Source organism: Hylobates moloch, unplaced genomic scaffold (genome assembly GCF_009828535.3).
Source record: "Hylobates moloch isolate HMO894 unplaced genomic scaffold, HMol_V3 SCAFFOLD_9, whole genome shotgun sequence".
Classification (NCBI taxonomy): domain Eukaryota; kingdom Metazoa; phylum Chordata; class Mammalia; order Primates; family Hylobatidae; genus Hylobates; species Hylobates moloch.
The window spans coordinates 92590116-92609919 of NW_026652284.1; the positions used below are offsets into that span (position 1 = coordinate 92590116).

At 36.5% G+C, this 19804-nt stretch overlaps 1 protein-coding gene across 2 annotated transcripts in view; it reads right to left on the bottom strand.

Moving 5' to 3' along the window:
- Nucleotides 1-19804, bottom strand: part of CSMD3 (CUB and Sushi multiple domains 3) — a 1208741-nt gene that overhangs the window by 159241 nt on the left and 1029696 nt on the right. For both annotated transcript variants that reach the window (XM_032760296.2, XM_032760295.2), the window contains 2 exons: nt 9346-9470; nt 2208-2304 (listed from right to left, as the gene is read on the bottom strand). In XM_032760296.2, coding sequence (XP_032616187.1) covers nt 2208-2304; nt 9346-9470 — 222 coding nt within the window. The remainder of the gene's footprint in view (nt 1-2207; nt 2305-9345; nt 9471-19804) is intronic.

Sequence of the window (19804 nt, forward strand, 5' to 3'; positions counted from 1 at the left end):
ATATAAAGTATCTGCTTGAATCAATTATTTCTTGACTTTGCTATTGAGCAAATAGTTTAAGATCTTTGACTCCAACTCTAGCAGTTTCAAATGGCAAGCATGAAAATAAATAAGTGTTAATTCTACATCTTAAGACAAAGGTCAACGAGCATATGAGTTGAGGTCATTACAAACATTTCTTTATAAGTAATTACTTTCTTTACATTTGCTTTGCACAACTTTGCGGACCTCACCCCTGATGTCTTCTGTGGAAGAACAGAAAGAGTTTATTACAGAGCACACACTTGCTTCTTTCCTGGCCATAGTGTGATAACAGCAACCACCGAAGACAAGGATAAACAGAAACTTAAAAGGTCATTTCACCTGCCTTAAGTCTCTTAGAGGATGTTATTGATTAAGAGCTCTAGTTCTGGAGTCACACCAGCTGGGTCCCAATCTCATTCTAGCATTAGTTGTACAACCTCAGGCAACTTAATCTCTCTAAGCCTCAATTACCTACCAGGTCTGCTAGAAAGATCAAATAAGAAAGTGCATGGCAAATGTCACACAGAGCTAGCACTTAGTAATCAACAGCTGTTATTTATCACTCATATTATCATTATATTATTACTTTAAAAGTATTACAGATGGGTGTGGTGGCTCATGTAATAATCATGTGATTACAATCCCAGCTAATCAGGAGGCTGTAAGACAGGAGGATCTCTTGAGGCCATGAGTTGGAAACCAGCCTAGCCAACATAGTGAGACCTCGGCTCTAAAAAAACAAAATAAAATAAAAATTAATAGGGGTTGTGGTATGTGAGTGTAGTCCCAGCTACTCAGGAAGCTGAAACAGATGGATCACTTGAGCCCAAGAATTCAAGTCTGTAGTGAGCTATGATTGCACCACTGCACTCCAGCCTGGGCAATAGAGCTAGACTCTGTCTCTAAAATGCAAATAATAATAATAATAATAATTATAATAATAATAAAGTATTACCCCTAACCTATTACAAATAAAAGTGTACTAAAATTGCATGGGATTTTTCTAAGATTTCTATCTAAATCTATATTGTTCATGTTTAAATCAAATCACTCTTGCTCCAGATATTTCTTTCTTTTCCTCATTGGTGATGATAAGTAATTGGTTCCACGAGTCCATTTAAAAATCTCTTAAAAGCTTAAAGCCATTCAAAGTTATTTCAGCATCTCTGAGTTGAATAAGTTAATAGGTTAGCTATATTTATATTTCTAAAGTTTAAAAAGTATAATAGTAAAAAATTAACAAAGTAAAACTTTTTATTTCAACTTCTATATGTCAAAATAAGCTTTTAAATTATTGCATAAATTACCTTTTAAACCTCAATAAATCTGGCTGGGTGTTGTGGTTCACACTTGTAATCTCAGCACTTTGGGAGGACAAGGCAGGTGGATCACCTGAAGTCAGAAGTTCAAGACCCGCCTGGCCAACATAGCGAAACCCCGTCTCTACCAAAAAATACAAAACTTAGCTGGGCGTAGTGATGCACGTCTGTAATCCCAGCTACTCTGGAGGCTGAGGCAGGAGAATCGCTTGGACCCAGGAGGCAGAGGTTGCAATGAGCTGAGATCTCACCACTGCACTCCAGCCTGGGAGACAGAGCGAGACTACATCTCAAAAAATAAAAACCTTAATAAATCTAACAGATTTTAAAAACAAGTCAACAACTTATATAAAAAAATAAGACTTTTATTTTATTTCTGGTCTTGTTACACATGTATACACTAATTTTATATAATTTTATTCATTTCATAGAAATAATTCTGTATTCTCTTTATTGTCACTTAACAGTACCTTGTAGCATTTACCTGGTTATTTTCATGACTTCATAGCACACAATTCAAAGCACAGTCTAATTTTTAATTATTATTGCTCATCCTTTTATTTTAAGGAAAAGAGCGTACATACTATTCCTGAACCCCAACTCAGCTGAAAATATTACCAGCAACATAAAACCATCAATAAATAATTACACAAATATAGAAAGAATTGGTAAGAATATAATAAGGTTTTAAATATCAATATTGATATCATCTTTAAATCTTTTAAACTTCAGTCCTTGTATCTTTGTGTATAGTTTGTAAAAAGCAAATTAAAACTACCAAGTAAGAGTTGTAGATAGCTCTTTAATTTTTTTTATATTCCTAATTATATCTGTATTTTAATTAAGCTCAGCTCTCTTATTTACCTGAATAGCTTCCAAGTCTTGGAGCATTGTTGTCTCCCCCATCATAAAAGTCCAGAGAATCCCAATTATGTTCTGTAGCAAAGCTAACAACTTGCACCTGTGAAATAATAATTACAGGTAAGAATACACATTTCTAACCAGATACACATAACTATAGTCCACCAATCCCCCTTGGAAAAGAGAGTTCAAATCCTGGACCACATAATTGTGACCCTTCATAGAAGTGTTTTTAACAGAACTGATTTTTTCCATTATTGCACTGGCTTACACAAGCTGATTTTTATATAGAAAAGCCTTTGAAGCACCCACCAATGTTCATTGTGGGTATAACCAGAGCAATGTCTGTCACTACCTCAGAACATTCTCTTTTCAAAAGATTTGAGCTAATCTAATGACTCAGTGCCACGAATCTCAATGCATGTTCAAAACAATTGGTTAATTTTTATGTATATGTACTGCTTTGAGTTTTCTAATTTGCTTGTAGCTATTAGGAAAAACCAGATTTGTGGTCTACAAGCCTATAGGACCTTATAATATACCTTTTTAAAACCAGGTTTATTTCTGGATACTTTTAATTTATCCTTTCCTTGCATAAACTTTGCTCAATTTCTTCTCTTCCTTTTATTTAAAAATTTTTAACATGCATATTTTTAATAAGTTTCAGTATGGATGACACATAAAATGATATTTTGTAATTAATTCAAATGAATTTTTAAAAATTTATTTTAATGAATAGAGTTATAGTAACTAAGTCACAGTGAAGGTCCTTAAAGTTGAGAAGGGAAATACTGGGGAGGTTTAATTCTCTCCTGTCTATTACAGTTTATTTAAAGAAAGAGGCATGTGTTACTTTATTGCACACCACTTGGCACAGCTTGAGCTTTTGCAAGAACCCACAAGACCCTCACAACTGTGGATACTATCTATTTTGCTATTTCTTTATTAAATTTTTTGTAGTTTTAGAGGAACGAAAGGAATAACTTTATTAAAAGTTTTTTTTTAAGCTAAAATCTGTTAAAAATGTAGGCATTGCACTCATTCACTAAATAATTACAACAATTTCACTCATTAAAAATTTGTTATCTGCAAAATAGCCCATCATTATTCTTCCATGCAAGTGAATGCTGGTGCCTGTTTCCAGGGGTGAGTGCCACATGGCAATAGATACCCTGCCTGTATGATTGGCATCAGACCCAATGGCAATGTTCTAAGATAGGAAGAAGACCAGAAGTAAGCTATATGGTTGTAGTATAACAGCCACCTCCTTAAACAATTATCAATTCCCTCTTCATATCTAAATTTTCCTTTCCTTCAATTCAAAGGAAGAAAATGCTGCATTCAGCTTTTTAAAAAATGTGAAGATTCACACATAAAGCTGAAGATATTGAGTTATTCCACTGAAGGAAATTATTGAGTGCCTAACAATGTAAAAAGAGTCAAACCATGAGCTAGGTTTAGTGGACCATGAGTAATCTTCTTTAGCCACAGTAGGGGGTATTTACATAAGAATAAATATAATGAAAAGTTAGAGAAAGAATAAAAAAGTTCAAAAGGGCAGAGCACAGTAGCTAAATACAAGAGAACTTAGAATCAAAGAGCCTAGGTTTGCAACTTCCTGGCTCCCTCTCCTCATGGGCATATCACTCAAGGAAAGTTGTTCATCTTTCTGTACCTCAGATTATTTACATAAATTATTGTCATAAAGGTATCAAATTCATAGATTCATTGTAAAAATTAAATTAGTTAATTCGTATAAGGCACCCAGCATGTAGTAAGGACTCAATAAATCTTAGCTATGAGGAAGATCAGGGGAGAAACTCAATAAAAAACTAAACACCAGCATAGCGACTATGCACTTCAAGACGTAGTGACATCTTCAGTTTTCCAATGAAGGTTTCAGAAGTCGGAGGAAGAACATGATTAAGACAGTGCTCTAGGTACAGCACTGCATTGGGTGAAGAAAGTAAAAGTGAAAAGACAATTTCAATATCTATTTCAGTAATATTTCAATATGTATTGCAGTAAAAAACAATGAGACACTCAAGTGTATTGGAGGCAGGAGTAGTAAAAATGGGAACCCAGATGTCACATGTGTTGCTGTAGAGGAAGCTATTAAATTCTGTGTGATTTGAATAGGGGAGGAAGTGAAAGGAAAAATTTGAGAATAATTTGTTTTCTTTTCTCTGTTATTGAGAGTAGTGGGGTAGCAAGAGCAAAAATGTAGACATCTCCAGGAAAATCCATTACCTAGGTGGGAGAAAGAAAGTCAGTTTACTTCTGGATACATGTGTCTAGTGTATATAGTTGAATAATGGCTTCTGAAGATACCAGGTTCTGATCTCTGGAACCTCTAAATACTACTACTGTATGTGGAAAAGGGTCTTTCAGATGAGCTTAATTTAAGAATCTTGAGAAAGGGGAAAAGAGGCAGAGGGAGATTCAACACTCATGGAAGAGAAGACAATGTGAACACGGAGGCAGAAATTGGAGTGATGTGGCCAGAATCCAAATGCCAGCAGCCACTAGAAGCTGGAAAAAAACAAGGAAGAGATGCTTTTATTCCTGAGACCCTGAAGTGGGCAGGGACGAGGGAGGAGATGTTCTGCCAGCATCTCAATTTCAGTGCAGTAAAGCTGATTTTGCACTTCTTGCCTCCAGTGCTATGAGGAAAAAAAATAAAATCTGTTGTTTGTAACTATAAAATTCATGGTAATTTGTTACAGCAGCCAGAGAGATGTAATATAATTTGCCACTGGGATTTGAGGTACATTGTGAATGTAGTTTGGCATAATAAAAATAAAAAGAGTGTAGAAGCAGAATTTGGCCAGAAGAACTGGCAGACAATGCTATGAGATTTGTTAAGGGACTCAAATAAATGATCGAGTACTCACTATGACAGAAGACATGTGAAAGCCAACTAAAGATTTTTTTTTTCTTTTTTAGACAGAGTCTTACTCTGTCACCCAGGCTGGAGTGCAGTGGCGCGATCTCGGCTCACTGCAAGCTCCGCCTTCCGGGTTCATGCCATTGTCCTGCCTCAGCCTCCCAAGTAGCTGGGAGTACAGGTGCCTGCCACCACGCCCGGCTAATTTTTTGTATTTTTAGTAGAGATGGGGTTTCACTGTGTTAGCCAGGATGGTCACCATCTCCTGACCTCGTGATGCGCCCACCTTGGCCTCCCAAAGTGCTGGGATTACAGGCGTGAGCCACCGTGCCTGGCCCAACTAAAGATTTTAAAAGAGGTAACTGCTGACTCAGTGTTCAGAGTAACTTTGCATTAGATATAGTTGTCCATCATGGCAATGGAATAGCTTTATGAGGTAACGAATTTCCAATCATTAAAACTAGGCATCTATCCTATAACTGTTCAAATTCCATTTTACTTTAGATTATATAAAATCATGATAATCCTGCTGTAAATTGATACAATCATGTAACCAACATATTTTCCCCCATGGTTTATTACATAAATATTTCCCTTTTCTTGATAACTATCACTGTTAATTTTGAATGTACCCCCACTCAAATTTTCCAATAGACCCTGCTAATATAAACAAACAAACAAATGAATCCACTCTTTGCCACAAAGAGTGGGAAATTCTCATGTAATATTAATTTAACAAATTAATCTGTTTGTTGAGGTAATTCCCAAAGAATGTTCAATTATTCTATATTATTGTAATTTTTCAGCATTCCAAATGTTTCCTCTTTTCTCCTCTTTTCAAGAATGATTATCCCACTTTATCTCATATATGATTTATTGAATATTCATATAATTCCTTATTCACACACATATGTGGCCCAACAGAGAAAAATATTAAACATTGCTTTAAACCTAGTGTAGTAGCCAGGTAGCTTTTAGATAAATTTAATGAAGTTTCAAATACAAGTCATATATTATGTGTGTGTGTGTGTGTGTGTGTGTGTGTGTGTGTGATATGTCTAAAACTAGCATCCTTATAAGTGGCTAATCAGAAAAAGGTCCTTGATAGTTTTTTTTAGTGTGTTTAAAATTAAAAGCCCCAAATGCTTTATACACTACATGTTTGCTAAACGGGCTGCTAAACTCAAATTTTGTTTTCTAAAGTACAGTCAATAAACGAAGTCCTTCCTCAGTGAAAGATTTTAGTGTTATTCATATGTGTCCAGTTTTGAAGTGTTTGCCTAGGATAAGTGATATATAACATAGTTTTTCTGCAAACATCTTAGTAGTTCATTATGCCTGCTAACTCTAAAATAGTCAAAACTCCACTTGTGCAAGTATTCATTGATTCGTTCTAAAAATATTTACTGAGAATATACTGCCAAGCACTGTGCAGCATGTACTTCCAGGAACTGTACTAGCCGTCACAATGGACTTGGCACCGTCCTCATGAGCTTACAGACAATTAGTAGTAACATTGAAATGTGATGGGTATGATGATAAAGAAATTCCAGGGAACTGTGAGAACATACAGCAGGAGAACTTAACCTTGTCACAAGTTCATGGAAGGTCTTCCACAGAAAATGTATTTAAGTTGAGACAGAAATGTTGAGTAAGAATAAGCAACATAAAAGGAGATCATAGAGAGTGCTGGCAGAAAGAACAACATGCACAAAGGGTCCAGAGGCAAAAGAAAGCTAGGTTTTTATAATGAGCGAAATAGTGCAGATAGAATAGTTACAAAATGAGAACACAGCACAATGGCATAATCGATAGTGTCAAAGGAGTTAAGGAGATTGGAGACAACTGAGGTATTAGATACAAGAAAATGATAGTATTATATTTTTACTTTCAGATGGTTACTCTACTAGACGTACAGGGAATAGACTGGAGGAGAATAAGAACCTGGGACAAGGATGACGCTATGACGCTATCTGATCTTGGGTAGTAAAAGTGTGGATGGAGAGAAATAGAGTTGTTTAAGAGATTTATGAAAGACAGACCTGATGAATTTCATTGTACCGAGTAAGAGTCAGAGAAGAATCAAAATTTCTGACTTGTGTAACTTAATGGATGAGGAAGTTGTTCTGAGAAAGAAGACACTGAGAAAGTTCTATAGTTTTGAGAAAATTCTATGAAGTCAGTTTTAGACGGGTTGAATTTGATAAGCCATCAAGAAGTTTAGCTGAAAATGTCCAGTGGACAGTCGGATATATGTTGTGCAGCTTAGGTGAGAGGTCTGAGTTAGATATTTAGGTCTGGATGTCATCATTTATTCAGTCCCTCATTCAAAAATATGTTTTCTGATTGTCTATTATGATTGATGTCCTCGACATTTCTAGCACATAAAAGTAGCTGAAGCCATGGAATTAGACAAGGTCCCAGAGAGAGTAAAGTGAAATGAACAAAGGCCACAGAATCCCATAAACACTAATATTTGAACAATGGATTGAATTGGAAGAGGAGACCATGTAGGAGACATACAAGTAGGAGCTACAGATGTAGAAGAGAAAACAAAACAAAATCCAAGAAAATATTGGTGTCCTAGGATCTAAGGAGAAAAAAATAGTCTATTAGGAGTCAGGGGAGGAACAGCAAGATAGAGAGCTGCTGACAGAGAAAGCAAGATGAACCACACAATGGATTTAATCATATTTAGATCTTCACTATGAGACTGGCTCTATTAGAGTATTGGTTGCTGAAGCCACATTGCAGTGGGTTAAAAAGAGAAGATGATAACTAAAGAAAACAAGCCAGGGTTTTCATAATTTTAAGATTAGATGGAAATAAGTAAGTGAATGTTAATATATAGATGCTCTTGAATAACCTTCAGAAGATTATAACCAGATGATGTGGTAAAAGTTATATGAAGATTCTAAAGGTATCATATCATTTCAGATCCTCTATACAAGCTGGAACATGGGCAATCCCAAAATCCTTATTATTCCTCTATAATAAGATAGGATTGATTAGTTATCTTCAAATTTCACAAATTTTCTATAAACTAGCAAGAATGTAAGTATGCATCTATAATCTCTGGATGTCCTTAAAACTCTGAAAATGTACATGCTTTTTGTTTTGTCATTGGTTTGCTGACATATTTTACTCCCAATGCCTGTCAAGTAATTTTTAAAACATCTGAACAATTATAAACCTACGAAGCTGATTTTTTTTTACTAAAAATTATGCTTCAATCTAATTTCATTATTAATGCATGGCATCTTGGCTAATTTTTCCACAACTCTTATATGTCTCAAGTTTCTAAAGAAAAACTCTACAAATCAATTAGAGAAGTAATCAAGTTATATCTGTGAAGGCTAGATAATGTAATATTTATGAGGTATAATTGCCTTTCATAGAATATATATACTGATTCTGCAGTAAAATACTATCAATTCATCCAGAAAAAAAAAATATCTTTATGTAAAACAGAATAACTGGTCAAATAGCAGCCTCCAAAAGAGCCATAATTCAAACAACAGGACAGTCACTGTTGATTACCTATTTTTAAAAAGCATCCTCCTTCCTTGCTAACAGAGATCTGGTTTAGTTCAATTAAGTGAGAGATGTGTGCCTAATAGGAGGCTGCACTTATTGCTTACTCCTGATATGTAATATAGTTTTATTTGAGCCAAATCATAGTAAATCTTTGGTTGTTGCCCACTGCATAGATTAGGAATGGATATGATTGCAATCTTGGTCAATAAAACAGGAGGGAAAGACTGCTGGCAGGTTTCCTGAAAAGTTTTCCTAACCACTGAAATGGTACATAACATAGGGACATTCTGTTTTAGCTGCTGGCCATTGCTATGTAGGGCTGTTATGCCTAGAGCTTTTGCAGCCACCTCAAGACCGCAGAAGAAGGTGTCTAACAACTAAAACCAACAGGCTGAGCATGGCAGAACAGAGAGATGGAAATAACCTGGGTGAGGAAAGACACAACTGAACCCCTGAAATAATGTTTAAATCTGCTTACCTCAAGATTCCATGTTATATGGGGGTAACACATTGTTTTTTGTATTGCTTATGCCATCTTGAATTGGCTTTCTGTTAATTCTACGTGAAAAAAATTAATAACAAATATCTTTCTATTCATTTCAACCATGTCAGTCAAAACCACTTGCTAAACTTTTAGAAATAATGTTCATTCTGTCATCTCTGAAAAGATTAACTACAAACATACAACGGAAAGAAGAAAAACTTAAATATTCTTACTTGAATGCCAGCTCCCTCTGGCACTGTGATCTTCCACACACAATTCAGATTGTTGTCATAAGGCTCAGGGTATCCAGGTGACAAAATAGTCCCTTTGCGCTTAGTTAAAATTCCACCACAGGGCACTAAAAATAAAGCAGTCCAAGAGAGGGAGTTAATTCTAATGCAAAGGATTAAAATAAGAGTAAAGGTCAGAGATAACATCTTAGACAGATACTAGACTTGCAAATCAAATCATACTTTTTCAAAACTGATAAAAGAAATGAAAATGAAGTTTTTGTATGCCATGAAAACATTAACAAATAATTAGACAGCATTAATGGGTGACCTTTGAATGGCATATCTAAAAATCACACTACAATTAACTCAATAACAGCATATTATTTGTATTATATTACTAAAACATGCATTGACTAAATTTGCCTTAAAAATAGTTCATTTCTAGATAAAAATTATCTTGAATTTTTAAAAAATTATTTGATACTGTCTCCTTCATGCATTCTTTGAGGAGTAACAGCATCCACTGGAAAGTAATGAGGATGATGATAACAATTATATTATGATCATAACATTTATATAGAGCCTACTATATGCTAGTCACCCTTCTAAATACTTTACATATTTTAACTCATTTAAGCCTTCCAACAACTAATGAGATATGAATAAGTACTCTCCACATTCTACAGCTGAGGCAATCAAATGGAGTCATTAAGAGATTGTCTTGCCCAAGATCACATATTAAGAGATGAAGCTGGCCAGGTGCAGTGGCTCACGCCTGTAATCCTACCACTTTGGGAGGCTGAGGAGGCTCACAAGGTCAGGAGTTTGAGACCAGCTTGGCCAATATGGTGAAACCCCATTTCTACTAAAAATGCCAGACGTGGTGGTGGGCGCCTGTAGTCCCAGCTACTCTGGAGGCTGAAGCAGGAGAATCGCTTGAACCCAGGAGGCAGAGGTTGCAGTGAGCCGAGATTGCGCCACTGCACTCCAGCCTGGGAGACAGAATAAGACTCCATTTCAAAAAAAAAAAAAAAAAGATGAAGTTGAGATTTGAATCCTGGCAGTTAAAGCCAGAGTCCATGTCCTTAGGTGGAACTGAAGATACTTGAAGTGGTCCCAGTTTAGTTATTGCCAGTCTAACTACTACAAGAAAGAATATGTATGCAGACCTACTCAGAAGTCAATAAAGGCTTCTACCATTTTTAGAAGGTACTAGTCTGAAAGTAAAATTATCATGCCATTAATAGAATCACCTTGATTCTGGCCATGACCTAACTCATAACTCTTAAATTCGGTGTGACTTTGAACTGTTCTTTAAACTCTCTGAAACACAGATACCTTATCTGTGGAATGGTAATGCTATTGTTTCTAAAAGGCTTTTGTGAAAAATACAAAGAAACTAGAATATGCATAAGAAACTAGCACACTGCTTAGAACACAGTTAGAAATCAATAAATGCTACAAATATTATTTTAGTTCCCAATGGTACTGTGCTCCCGGGGAATTTGTCCTAGTATGGCTATAAATGATGAGATATAAAGAACACATCTTTTGTAATAATTATTTTTTTAAAAGTGAATTATTGTTTTGTGTCACTTCCAAAGACAAATGCAAAAACCAGGGCAATTACTCAAAAAAAAAAAAAAAAAAAAGTGTTGCAAACTTTTTAAAATAGTGTGACAATATATTTTTAAAGAAACTCACTTAGTTGTGTTTTCTTACAAATCTCTGTTAATGGGTTATACACAAATTCTTTTTAAATTAGTCAAAATTAATTTAGCCCATTTAAATAGAAAACCAGCAGTTTTGCATGATTTGAGAATGACGTGCAAGCGACAGAGGAAGAAATTTAAAATATTTGCCCAAAAAATAGAACAAAAAAAGTAATTGATGAAGTGTTGATCCTGCCGATGAAAAAAAAATACTTCATAGATGCTCTTCCTCTCCATCGCCACCGCCACAACCTTTCTTATACGTACTTTCTTTTTTTTTTTTCTGAGTTACTACATTAATCACATAAGTGGCCTCCCTATGGCTGGTATGTTTTCCATGCACTATATTTTTCAAATTACTGTCAAAATTATCTTTCTAAATTAAAATATGACATGTTGCTTCTCTGGTGAAAATTCTTCAAAAATTTCCCCATTGTCTGAATTCACAACTCTCACAGATAGCTTCTTTTTTTTTTTTTGAGACAAGCTCTGGCTTTGGTCGCCTAGGCTGGAGTGCAGTGGTGTGATTACAGCTCACTGCAGCCTCAAATTCCTAGGCTCAAGCAATCGTCCCAACCCAGCCTACAGAATAGCTAGGACTACAAGTGTGTCTAGTGTATAGATATTCAGCTAATTTTTATATAGCTAATTTGAGGAGACAGGATCTATGTTGCTCAGGCTGGTCTTGAATCACTGGCCTCAAACAGTGCCTCCTCGGCCTCCCAGAGTGCTAGGATTATAGGCACGAGCCACTGTGCCCGGCCTACAGATAAATATAGTTAATTGTATTAGTCTCTGACTTCATCTCCAGGCTTGTAACTATAATTTCCCAAGTCCTCCTCATCTTAATCCCCCATCCCAGTTCAGCCTTCTAAACTAATTTGCTCTCTTATTGCTGTCACTTGATTTGTCCTTCTCTCACCTAGCTAACACCTACCCATCTATGGACTTTCAGTGTGAATGTTACCGCTTCAAACCTTTGGAATTGCCCTGTGTTGTGTCCTATAGTTTCCCATAGCGCCAAATGTTTTCCTGTACAATTTTATCATACTATGCTTCCATATTATTTTTATGTTAGTCTCTTGCAATAGACTCAAGTCTGAGCAGACAAGGTCACCTTTATACCTGAAACTCTGTTTATCAAGATTCTAACTCTTCTCCTTCTTTGCATTATAAATTTTCTTCCATGCTGCTACAGTGACAAGCTATCTCTTCTTCCTCCATCCTCTCTTTCATGCACTGCATCAGGCTTTTGTCCTCACTACTGTAGTGAAATAACCATGTCAAAGTCACCAGAATATTAATGTTGTTGTGATATGATCAATCCTTAACTTGCATTTGACTCAATCTATGGATAATTAGCTCTCAGTGTTGATCACTCCATCTGTCTTGAGCCTTTGTTTGCTTGAACATCAGAACACCATACTCTCCTGGTTTTCTTCTCTATTACTGGCTGCACTCAGATTTTTTTTTAACTCATTCTCCTCTTTGTAACTTTGTCTTAGGCCATATTCTCTTTCTAATCACTGTCCCCCCCTCAGTGATAACATACACTTCCATGTCTTGTATATACTCTGACTACCAGATGTTTATCTCTAGCTGTGATTTCTGAGAGTTTTGCAATCATATGTCTAATAAGTATCTCAAAATGGATATGTCCAAAATAATAACTTTGAAATTCTTCCTCATCCACACTCTCTTTCATCTCAGAGAATGTCACCACCATTTACTCAGTTCTTAGGCCATAAACCTAAGATTCATCTTGATTTATCTTTCTTGCAGTCAAGTTTACATTTACATCTATTCTCAATCTATCAGTAATAGCTCCACCTTAAAAATATATCCCAAAGCTTACTAATTCTTATCACTGTGACCATAATCTTCCTATCTAAATCACATTACTTTTCCCCTCCATTACCTTGATAGGCTTCTAATCAGTTATATTGGTTCTACTCCACATCTCCCTACACTAACTACTGTGATTTATTAGAAACTAATTAATATCATATCACTCCCCAGCTCAATATATTCCCATACTAGTTAGAAAAATTTCAAACTCACCATGGTCTTCAAGGATCCGTGTGACTTGGCCCTCTGCTCTGCCTCTCTAAACTCATCTCCTATCACTCTTTGCTATCATTTACTGTGTTCCATGTTCCAGACACTGTGGCTTGAACATGTCAAGATCTCTCTCCCCTCAACAGTCCATACACTTGCTCACCGACAAGAAAGACTTTTATTCATCCCTCCCTTTGTTCATTTTATTCAGGTTTAAAATGGCAGAATGCTCTGCATGTCTTGTTGCAACTCCAGCTCCTGCTTTATTTTTTTCTGCAGCATTATCACTCCCCAAAAGAAAAGAATATATTTCTTGAGGACTTTTGTCCTCCTCCACTAAAATGTAAAATGTAAATGCAAAATGTAAGGACAAAGATCTTATATTATTATTCAAAACTATGTCACCACTGCTCAGAATAGTGTTGGCATGCAGTAGGCACTCAATAAATTATTGCTGAATAAATCACTGAAGAACTGATTGTGTATCTGTATATATCTTGTGCTTTCAAATTACCTCTTTATCATTCCTGCATCATTCCTGTCTCCCAGTATTTTTCTAAACAAGCCATATTTGTCTATTTCTACTTCAATCATCTTTATTTACCAACAAAATATACTATAGAAAAATTAGCAGATATGCAATACCACATACAGAATTTTTTACATTTGACTCTCATATATATTACTTAATCTAACATTTGCATCCTGTTTTTAAAAGATATATGATAAATTTCTGTTCTGATCAGTATTCAATATAATATGTGGATTAATAAAACAGGCTTTCAAATCAAGCAGCCTAAGTTCAAATCCAATTCTGCTTTTTTATCTAAACCAAGAGGTTTCACTATCTGTAAAATAGAGATAATTATATCTATCTTCCAAAGTTGATGTCAATATTAAATAAGATAGTGCTTAATAGTGCTTCATTCAAATGCCAAAAATTGCTATTTATTATTGTATTTAATAACTTTTTCATGGATGAATGGATAGATGAATAAATGGATAAATGAATGAGATGGAGATTTTGTATATACTCCTTCATGAATTTTTTTTTCCCATTCTAAGAAAAGATGAAGTAGACAGGTGTTGCCATGGAGACTTTCAAGTAAAAGTGGTTCTTTCTGGGTCTCTAAAGAACTTGAAAAAACAGAACCAGATAAGCATGATCAGATAAGCAGCTAATTAAAGACTCTTTGCCTAAGGGGAGTAGGTGGCAGCTTCCAGGGCTTTTCAAAAAAGACCTCCCACTAACAGAAGTACTTATGCCTAAGGCCATATATTGTCAAAGCTATTAGTGGCTGCAGGGGGTTATTTGAATCACAGAATCTAAAAGGGAGGAAAGCCTGGGGGTTTAGGAGACTGCAGAGTTTAAGAAATGTGAAGTGTAACAAGGTCAAATTTGAAAGATAAAAACTCAGGCTTCAGCATAAGTTTTATTTTTCAGTTTTACACTGGTCTCAAGTCTAATTTTTTTAAGTAAAATTTTATTGTATTTTATTGTAATTAAGAAAGGTTTGGAACTACAGCTTTGTACAAGATTATTAAATATTGTTTACAAACTGGTTGTTAAAGTTTGTGAATCTTCTAATTTAGCATTTGACCATTTTAACTATAAGCACAACTCACATATCGTGTCTTATGGGGCTGCTTTCCAAACAACAGTTTAGTTTTAGTATGTCAGTGTGTGCAAAATTAATGAACATTTTCTTGTGCTTTACTGTGACAGAAAAAAAAAGACAGTGTTGATAGTAATAATAAGAACTGTGAAACTGAAATGGTACAATTGAGAGGGAAATCATTAGGAATGTAGAAAGCAGTATTGTTTTGGTTTCAACTGGATGCTCACTTGGCTTAAGCTGTTAACTGAGCATTCATTGAACTGTGAAGACAGAGAAAAACAATCATCATGTATAAAACCCTGTAAATAGGCTGTCAAAGATTATATCTAAACTGTAAAGTGTAAATAGAGAATTTGCTCTCTCTCAGAATAAAACTCCCCATATAATATGTAAATCTATTGCTTGTGTTTTACCAACATACATATCTTTCCTGCAGATGTCAGAAGAGTTTGAAACCTCAGATTTGTAAAGGTTTAAGCAAGGAAACTATGCAATAGTATCACCATGTGGTGGAATACTGAAATGGAAAAAGTATGGACCTTGGACTTCGGAAGTTGGTAAGGGTTGTCAGACCCTCTACAAATATTCAGGAAATTGATACAGTAATTTACTAAAATCCACTCACTGAATAAAAGTTTGCTGAACACCTGTTGTGTGCCAAGTTCTCTTTCGATTGAGCCCAAAACCAATATAGTGACAATGGAAAGGGGGACAATTAAGACATATTAAGAAATGTTTTGCAACCAAAAATTATACATAATACAGTTTAATGGTTGCTGTAAAGGTAATGGTATAAAGAGTAAACGGTTGATGGGTGGCAGAAAATTATTTTAGATAGGATGGCCAAGAAAGAGAGGAGACTTCAATGAAATGATGTCGTGAGATAAAAAGCTATCTGTTCCAATCAGAGGAAATAAGAAATTCAAAGACCTTGGGGAGATGTTTTATGCAGTTAACAGAGGTTGAAAAGGAGCACAAATTAAAGAGAACACTTTGATATTAACGTAAGATAGCTCTGCACTTGACTCTCATATTTGAATATTTAAGACACTGAGCTTTTTCTATCTTAAAAATATTTTAAGATGTGACCATTTTTATTCAGAACATTTTGAAGCTAAAAATATTTATAGTTCAAAATAGAAATGCAAACTATATTTTCATTTATGTAAAGATTAGTAGTTGCACCAAATGGTAAAACTTAAACTTGTCTATCTTCTGAATGTCACTTAGAATCATCACCTTTCTATTTCTTCTCTCACACAGACCCCATATATCCATCTGTCATATTGTCAACTTTGTGGATTTACACCTGTTCCACAAGGAAGAATATTTTTTAAATGGTATAAGGTAATATGTCTTTTTCATGTGATCTTGGCAGAAAATACAAGTCATAGGACAATTTTCTATCTCTGGATATGTACTTTTAAACTGCCTCATTCTATTCAGGCTATAACAAAATACCATAGAATGGGTGGCTTATAAACAACAGAAATTTATTTCTCACAGTTCTGGAAGCTGGGAAGTCAGCACTGGTAGATTTGATGTCTGCTGAGGGCCCCTTTCCTGGATTATATATGACCGTCTTCTGGCTGTGTCCTCACATGGTAAAACAGGCTAGAGATCTCTCTGGGGTCTCTTTCATAAGAGCATTAATCCCATTCATGAGAGCTCTGCCCTCATAACTACCTTCTAATCCCTGCCCCCAATACTATCATCTTATGGGTTAGGATTCTAACATATGAATTTGGGGGATTCAAACATTCAGACTACAGCATTCTGCTGCTGGCACCCAAAATTAATCTCCTCACATGCAAAATACATTCATTCCATCCCAATAGCCCCACAAGTTGTAATTTGTTCCAGCATCAACCAGAAGTCTAATGTTCAAAGTCTCATCTAAATATCATGTCAATCACATGGGTGACACTTTAAGATATGATTCATCCTGAGGCAAACTGACCTCCAGCTATGAGTCTGTAAAATCAAACAAATTATCTACTTTCAAAATACAATGGTGAGACAGGCACAGGACAGATATTTCCATTCTTAAAAAGAAAAACAGGGCGGAAGAAAGGGGTAACAGATCTTAAGCAGGACCAAAACCTTAAAATTCAAGAATAATCTTTTTGGTTCAATGCTCTGTTCTTCAGTCCCACTGGGCCTGTGGTCTCACCTCCTAGACTCATAGGTTGGAGGTCTCCTCCCAGACACACTGCAGGGAAGGTCCCACGTTCTGGACCTACTGGAGGTTACAGTCTTACTTCTGTAGGTTTGCTGGGCATAATATATACTACAGCTCTCACAGGTTAGAGTTGCATGCCTGTGGTTCTCCCTGACTAACATCACACACCAGTGGCTCTACTGTTTCACAATCATATGGGTCCCACCTCTGTCCACTGGGCATTTTTCCACAAGGCAATGCTAAAGGTGTGGGGCTATCCACATGACCCCTATGGCAGTTCTCTGCCTGGGCAGAGAGGCTTTCCAGGACACCCTTTGAAATCTACACAGAGGCAACCACATCTCCATAGCTTTACTGGGTACAGAGCATGGTGAAACAGACCCACAGAAACTATTCCTGTGTAGCCAAGCAGCTGTGTGACAGACTGCATGAATCAGAGCTTGAGGTTTAAGGCCCTTCCTTTGAAATCTGACTCCAAGGCCCTTGCACTCTGGGCTTGTGACTGGATGGGCAGCCTGGATGATCTCTGAAACGCATTCAGGTCCATTCTTCCTTTGTTTTGGACAATAGGTCCTGGCTTCTGTTTAGATGGCTGACTAATCTTCTCATTGTATTGATGAATAGCTTCTAGCTTCTACTGAGATGGTCAATTCATACTAATCTTCTTATCAAACATGACTTAACTAAACTCTTTTTTTTTTTTTTAAGACAGAATCTCGCTCTGTTGCCTGGGCTGGAGTACAGTGGTAGGATCTCAGCTCACTGCAACCTCCGCCTCCCAGGTTCAATCAATTCTCCTGCCTCAGCCTCCCAAGCAGCTGGGATTACAGGCATGCCCCACCATGCCTGGCTAATTTTTGTATTTTTAGTAGAGACCAGGTTTCACCACGTTGGCCAGGGCTGGTCTCAAACTCCTGACTTCAGGTGATCCGCCTGCCTCGCCTAAACTCTTAAAGTTCTCTTTTGAATAGGTCTTCTCAGTTTTCCAATACAGGTAGGTTGAAAGTTTTTGAAATATAGAAGTTTTGATTCCCAATTTTTTTTAGACAGAGTCTTGCCCTGTTGGCCAGGCTGGAGTGCAATGACGTATTCTTGGCTCACTGCAACCTCTGCCTCCTGGATTCAAGTGATTCTCCTGCTTCAGCCTCCAGAGTAGTTAGAACTACAGCAGTGTGCCACCACACCCGGTTAATTTTTGTATTTTTAGTAGAGACGGATTTCCCATTGACCAGACTGGCCTCAAACTCCTGACCTTGTGATCTGCCCACCTCGGCCTCCCAAAGTACTGGGATTACAGGTGTGAGCCACTGTGCCTGGCCCTGATTTCCAATCGATTAACAATTCGATGTTTAAATCATTGGCAGTCAAGAGAAGCCAAGCTGAACCATTAACACTTTGCTTAGGTATTTTCTCAGCCAAATATCCAATTTCATTGTTTAAAGTTTTACCTTCTAGAAAACTCCAGAACATGAACATAATCAGCCACTTTTGTTATAAAGTGGCATAATCTTTGCCGCATTATAACAAGAATATTCTTTCCTCTATTGTTCAACAACTTATTCCTCATTTCCATCTAAGGATTCATCAGAATTAGCTTTACTATCCACATTTCTACTAATATTCTGCTCATAACCACTTAGATATTTTAGTAAAAAGATGGTGCCTTTCTCCAGAGCTTTCCTTCTCTTCTTCTGAGCCCTCATCAGAATTTCCCTATACAGTCCTTTCACAACAATGTAGGCTTTTTCTATCATGCATCTCAAACTCTTCCAGCCTACACCTGTTACCGAGTTCCAAAGCTGCTGCCACATATTTAGGTTTTTGTTACAGTAGAACCCTACTCCTGGTACCAATTTTCTGTCTTAGTCTGTTCAGGCTACTATAACAAAAAAACATAGACTAGGTGGCTTATAAACAATAGAAATGTATTTCTTATAGTTGTAAAGGCTGGGAAATCAAAGTTTTCTAAAGCACCGGCAGATTCAGCATCTGATGAGGGCCCTTTTCGTGGTTTACAGACAGCTATTTTCTTGCTGTGTCCTCACATGGTAGAACAGGTGAAAATATCCCTGGTGTTGCTTTTATGAGGACACTCATCCCATTGGTCATCTCCCAATGGCCCCACCTCCCAATACAATCACCTTAGGGGTTAGAATTTTTACACAAAAAATTGGGGAAAACAAATATTTAAACCATAGCAAGAATCAATGCAAAATCAAAAGTAGTCTGTTCTATATCTAAAGACTCCTGATGGATGCAGCGTCAGGGTTCTCAAAAAGCCCAGGAAACTACAGACTGCTGGATCTCTGACAGAGAGATGATATGGGTTCCTGGGTACCTCATCTTTTGCCCTAAAAGTAGGAAGTGAGTTGTGGCTGAATCTAGGTTGAGAACAGTAAACAAGCATTCACTCCTGAAGTAGAATATCAGTAATAGACTAGATAACAGCCTGAAGTCTTTAGTTCCTGGTGTTAGCTACTGTACTTGCTAAGATAAATCCTTAGTTGGATAGCATCACCTTACTCTTTTTATATAGTTTTTTATTTTTGATGGCTAAAATGCTGGGATTAATCAATTGATACATTTGAAATACAAAAACACTTTGTGATAATCATGTAGAATAGGGGCTTTTTTCAGTTTCAGACACAAATGGCTAATGGTTTAAAATTTAGTCTTGGGCCAGGCCCAGTGGCTCACACCTGTAATCCCAGCACTTTGGGAGGCCGAGGCAGATAGATCACCTAAGGTCAGCAGATCAAGACCAGCCTAGCCAATAAGGTGAAACCCTGTCTCCACTAAAAATACAAAAAAATTAGCCAGGCATGGTGGTGCATGCCTGTAATCCTAGCTACTTGGGAGGCTGAGGTGGGAAGATTGTTTGAACTCGG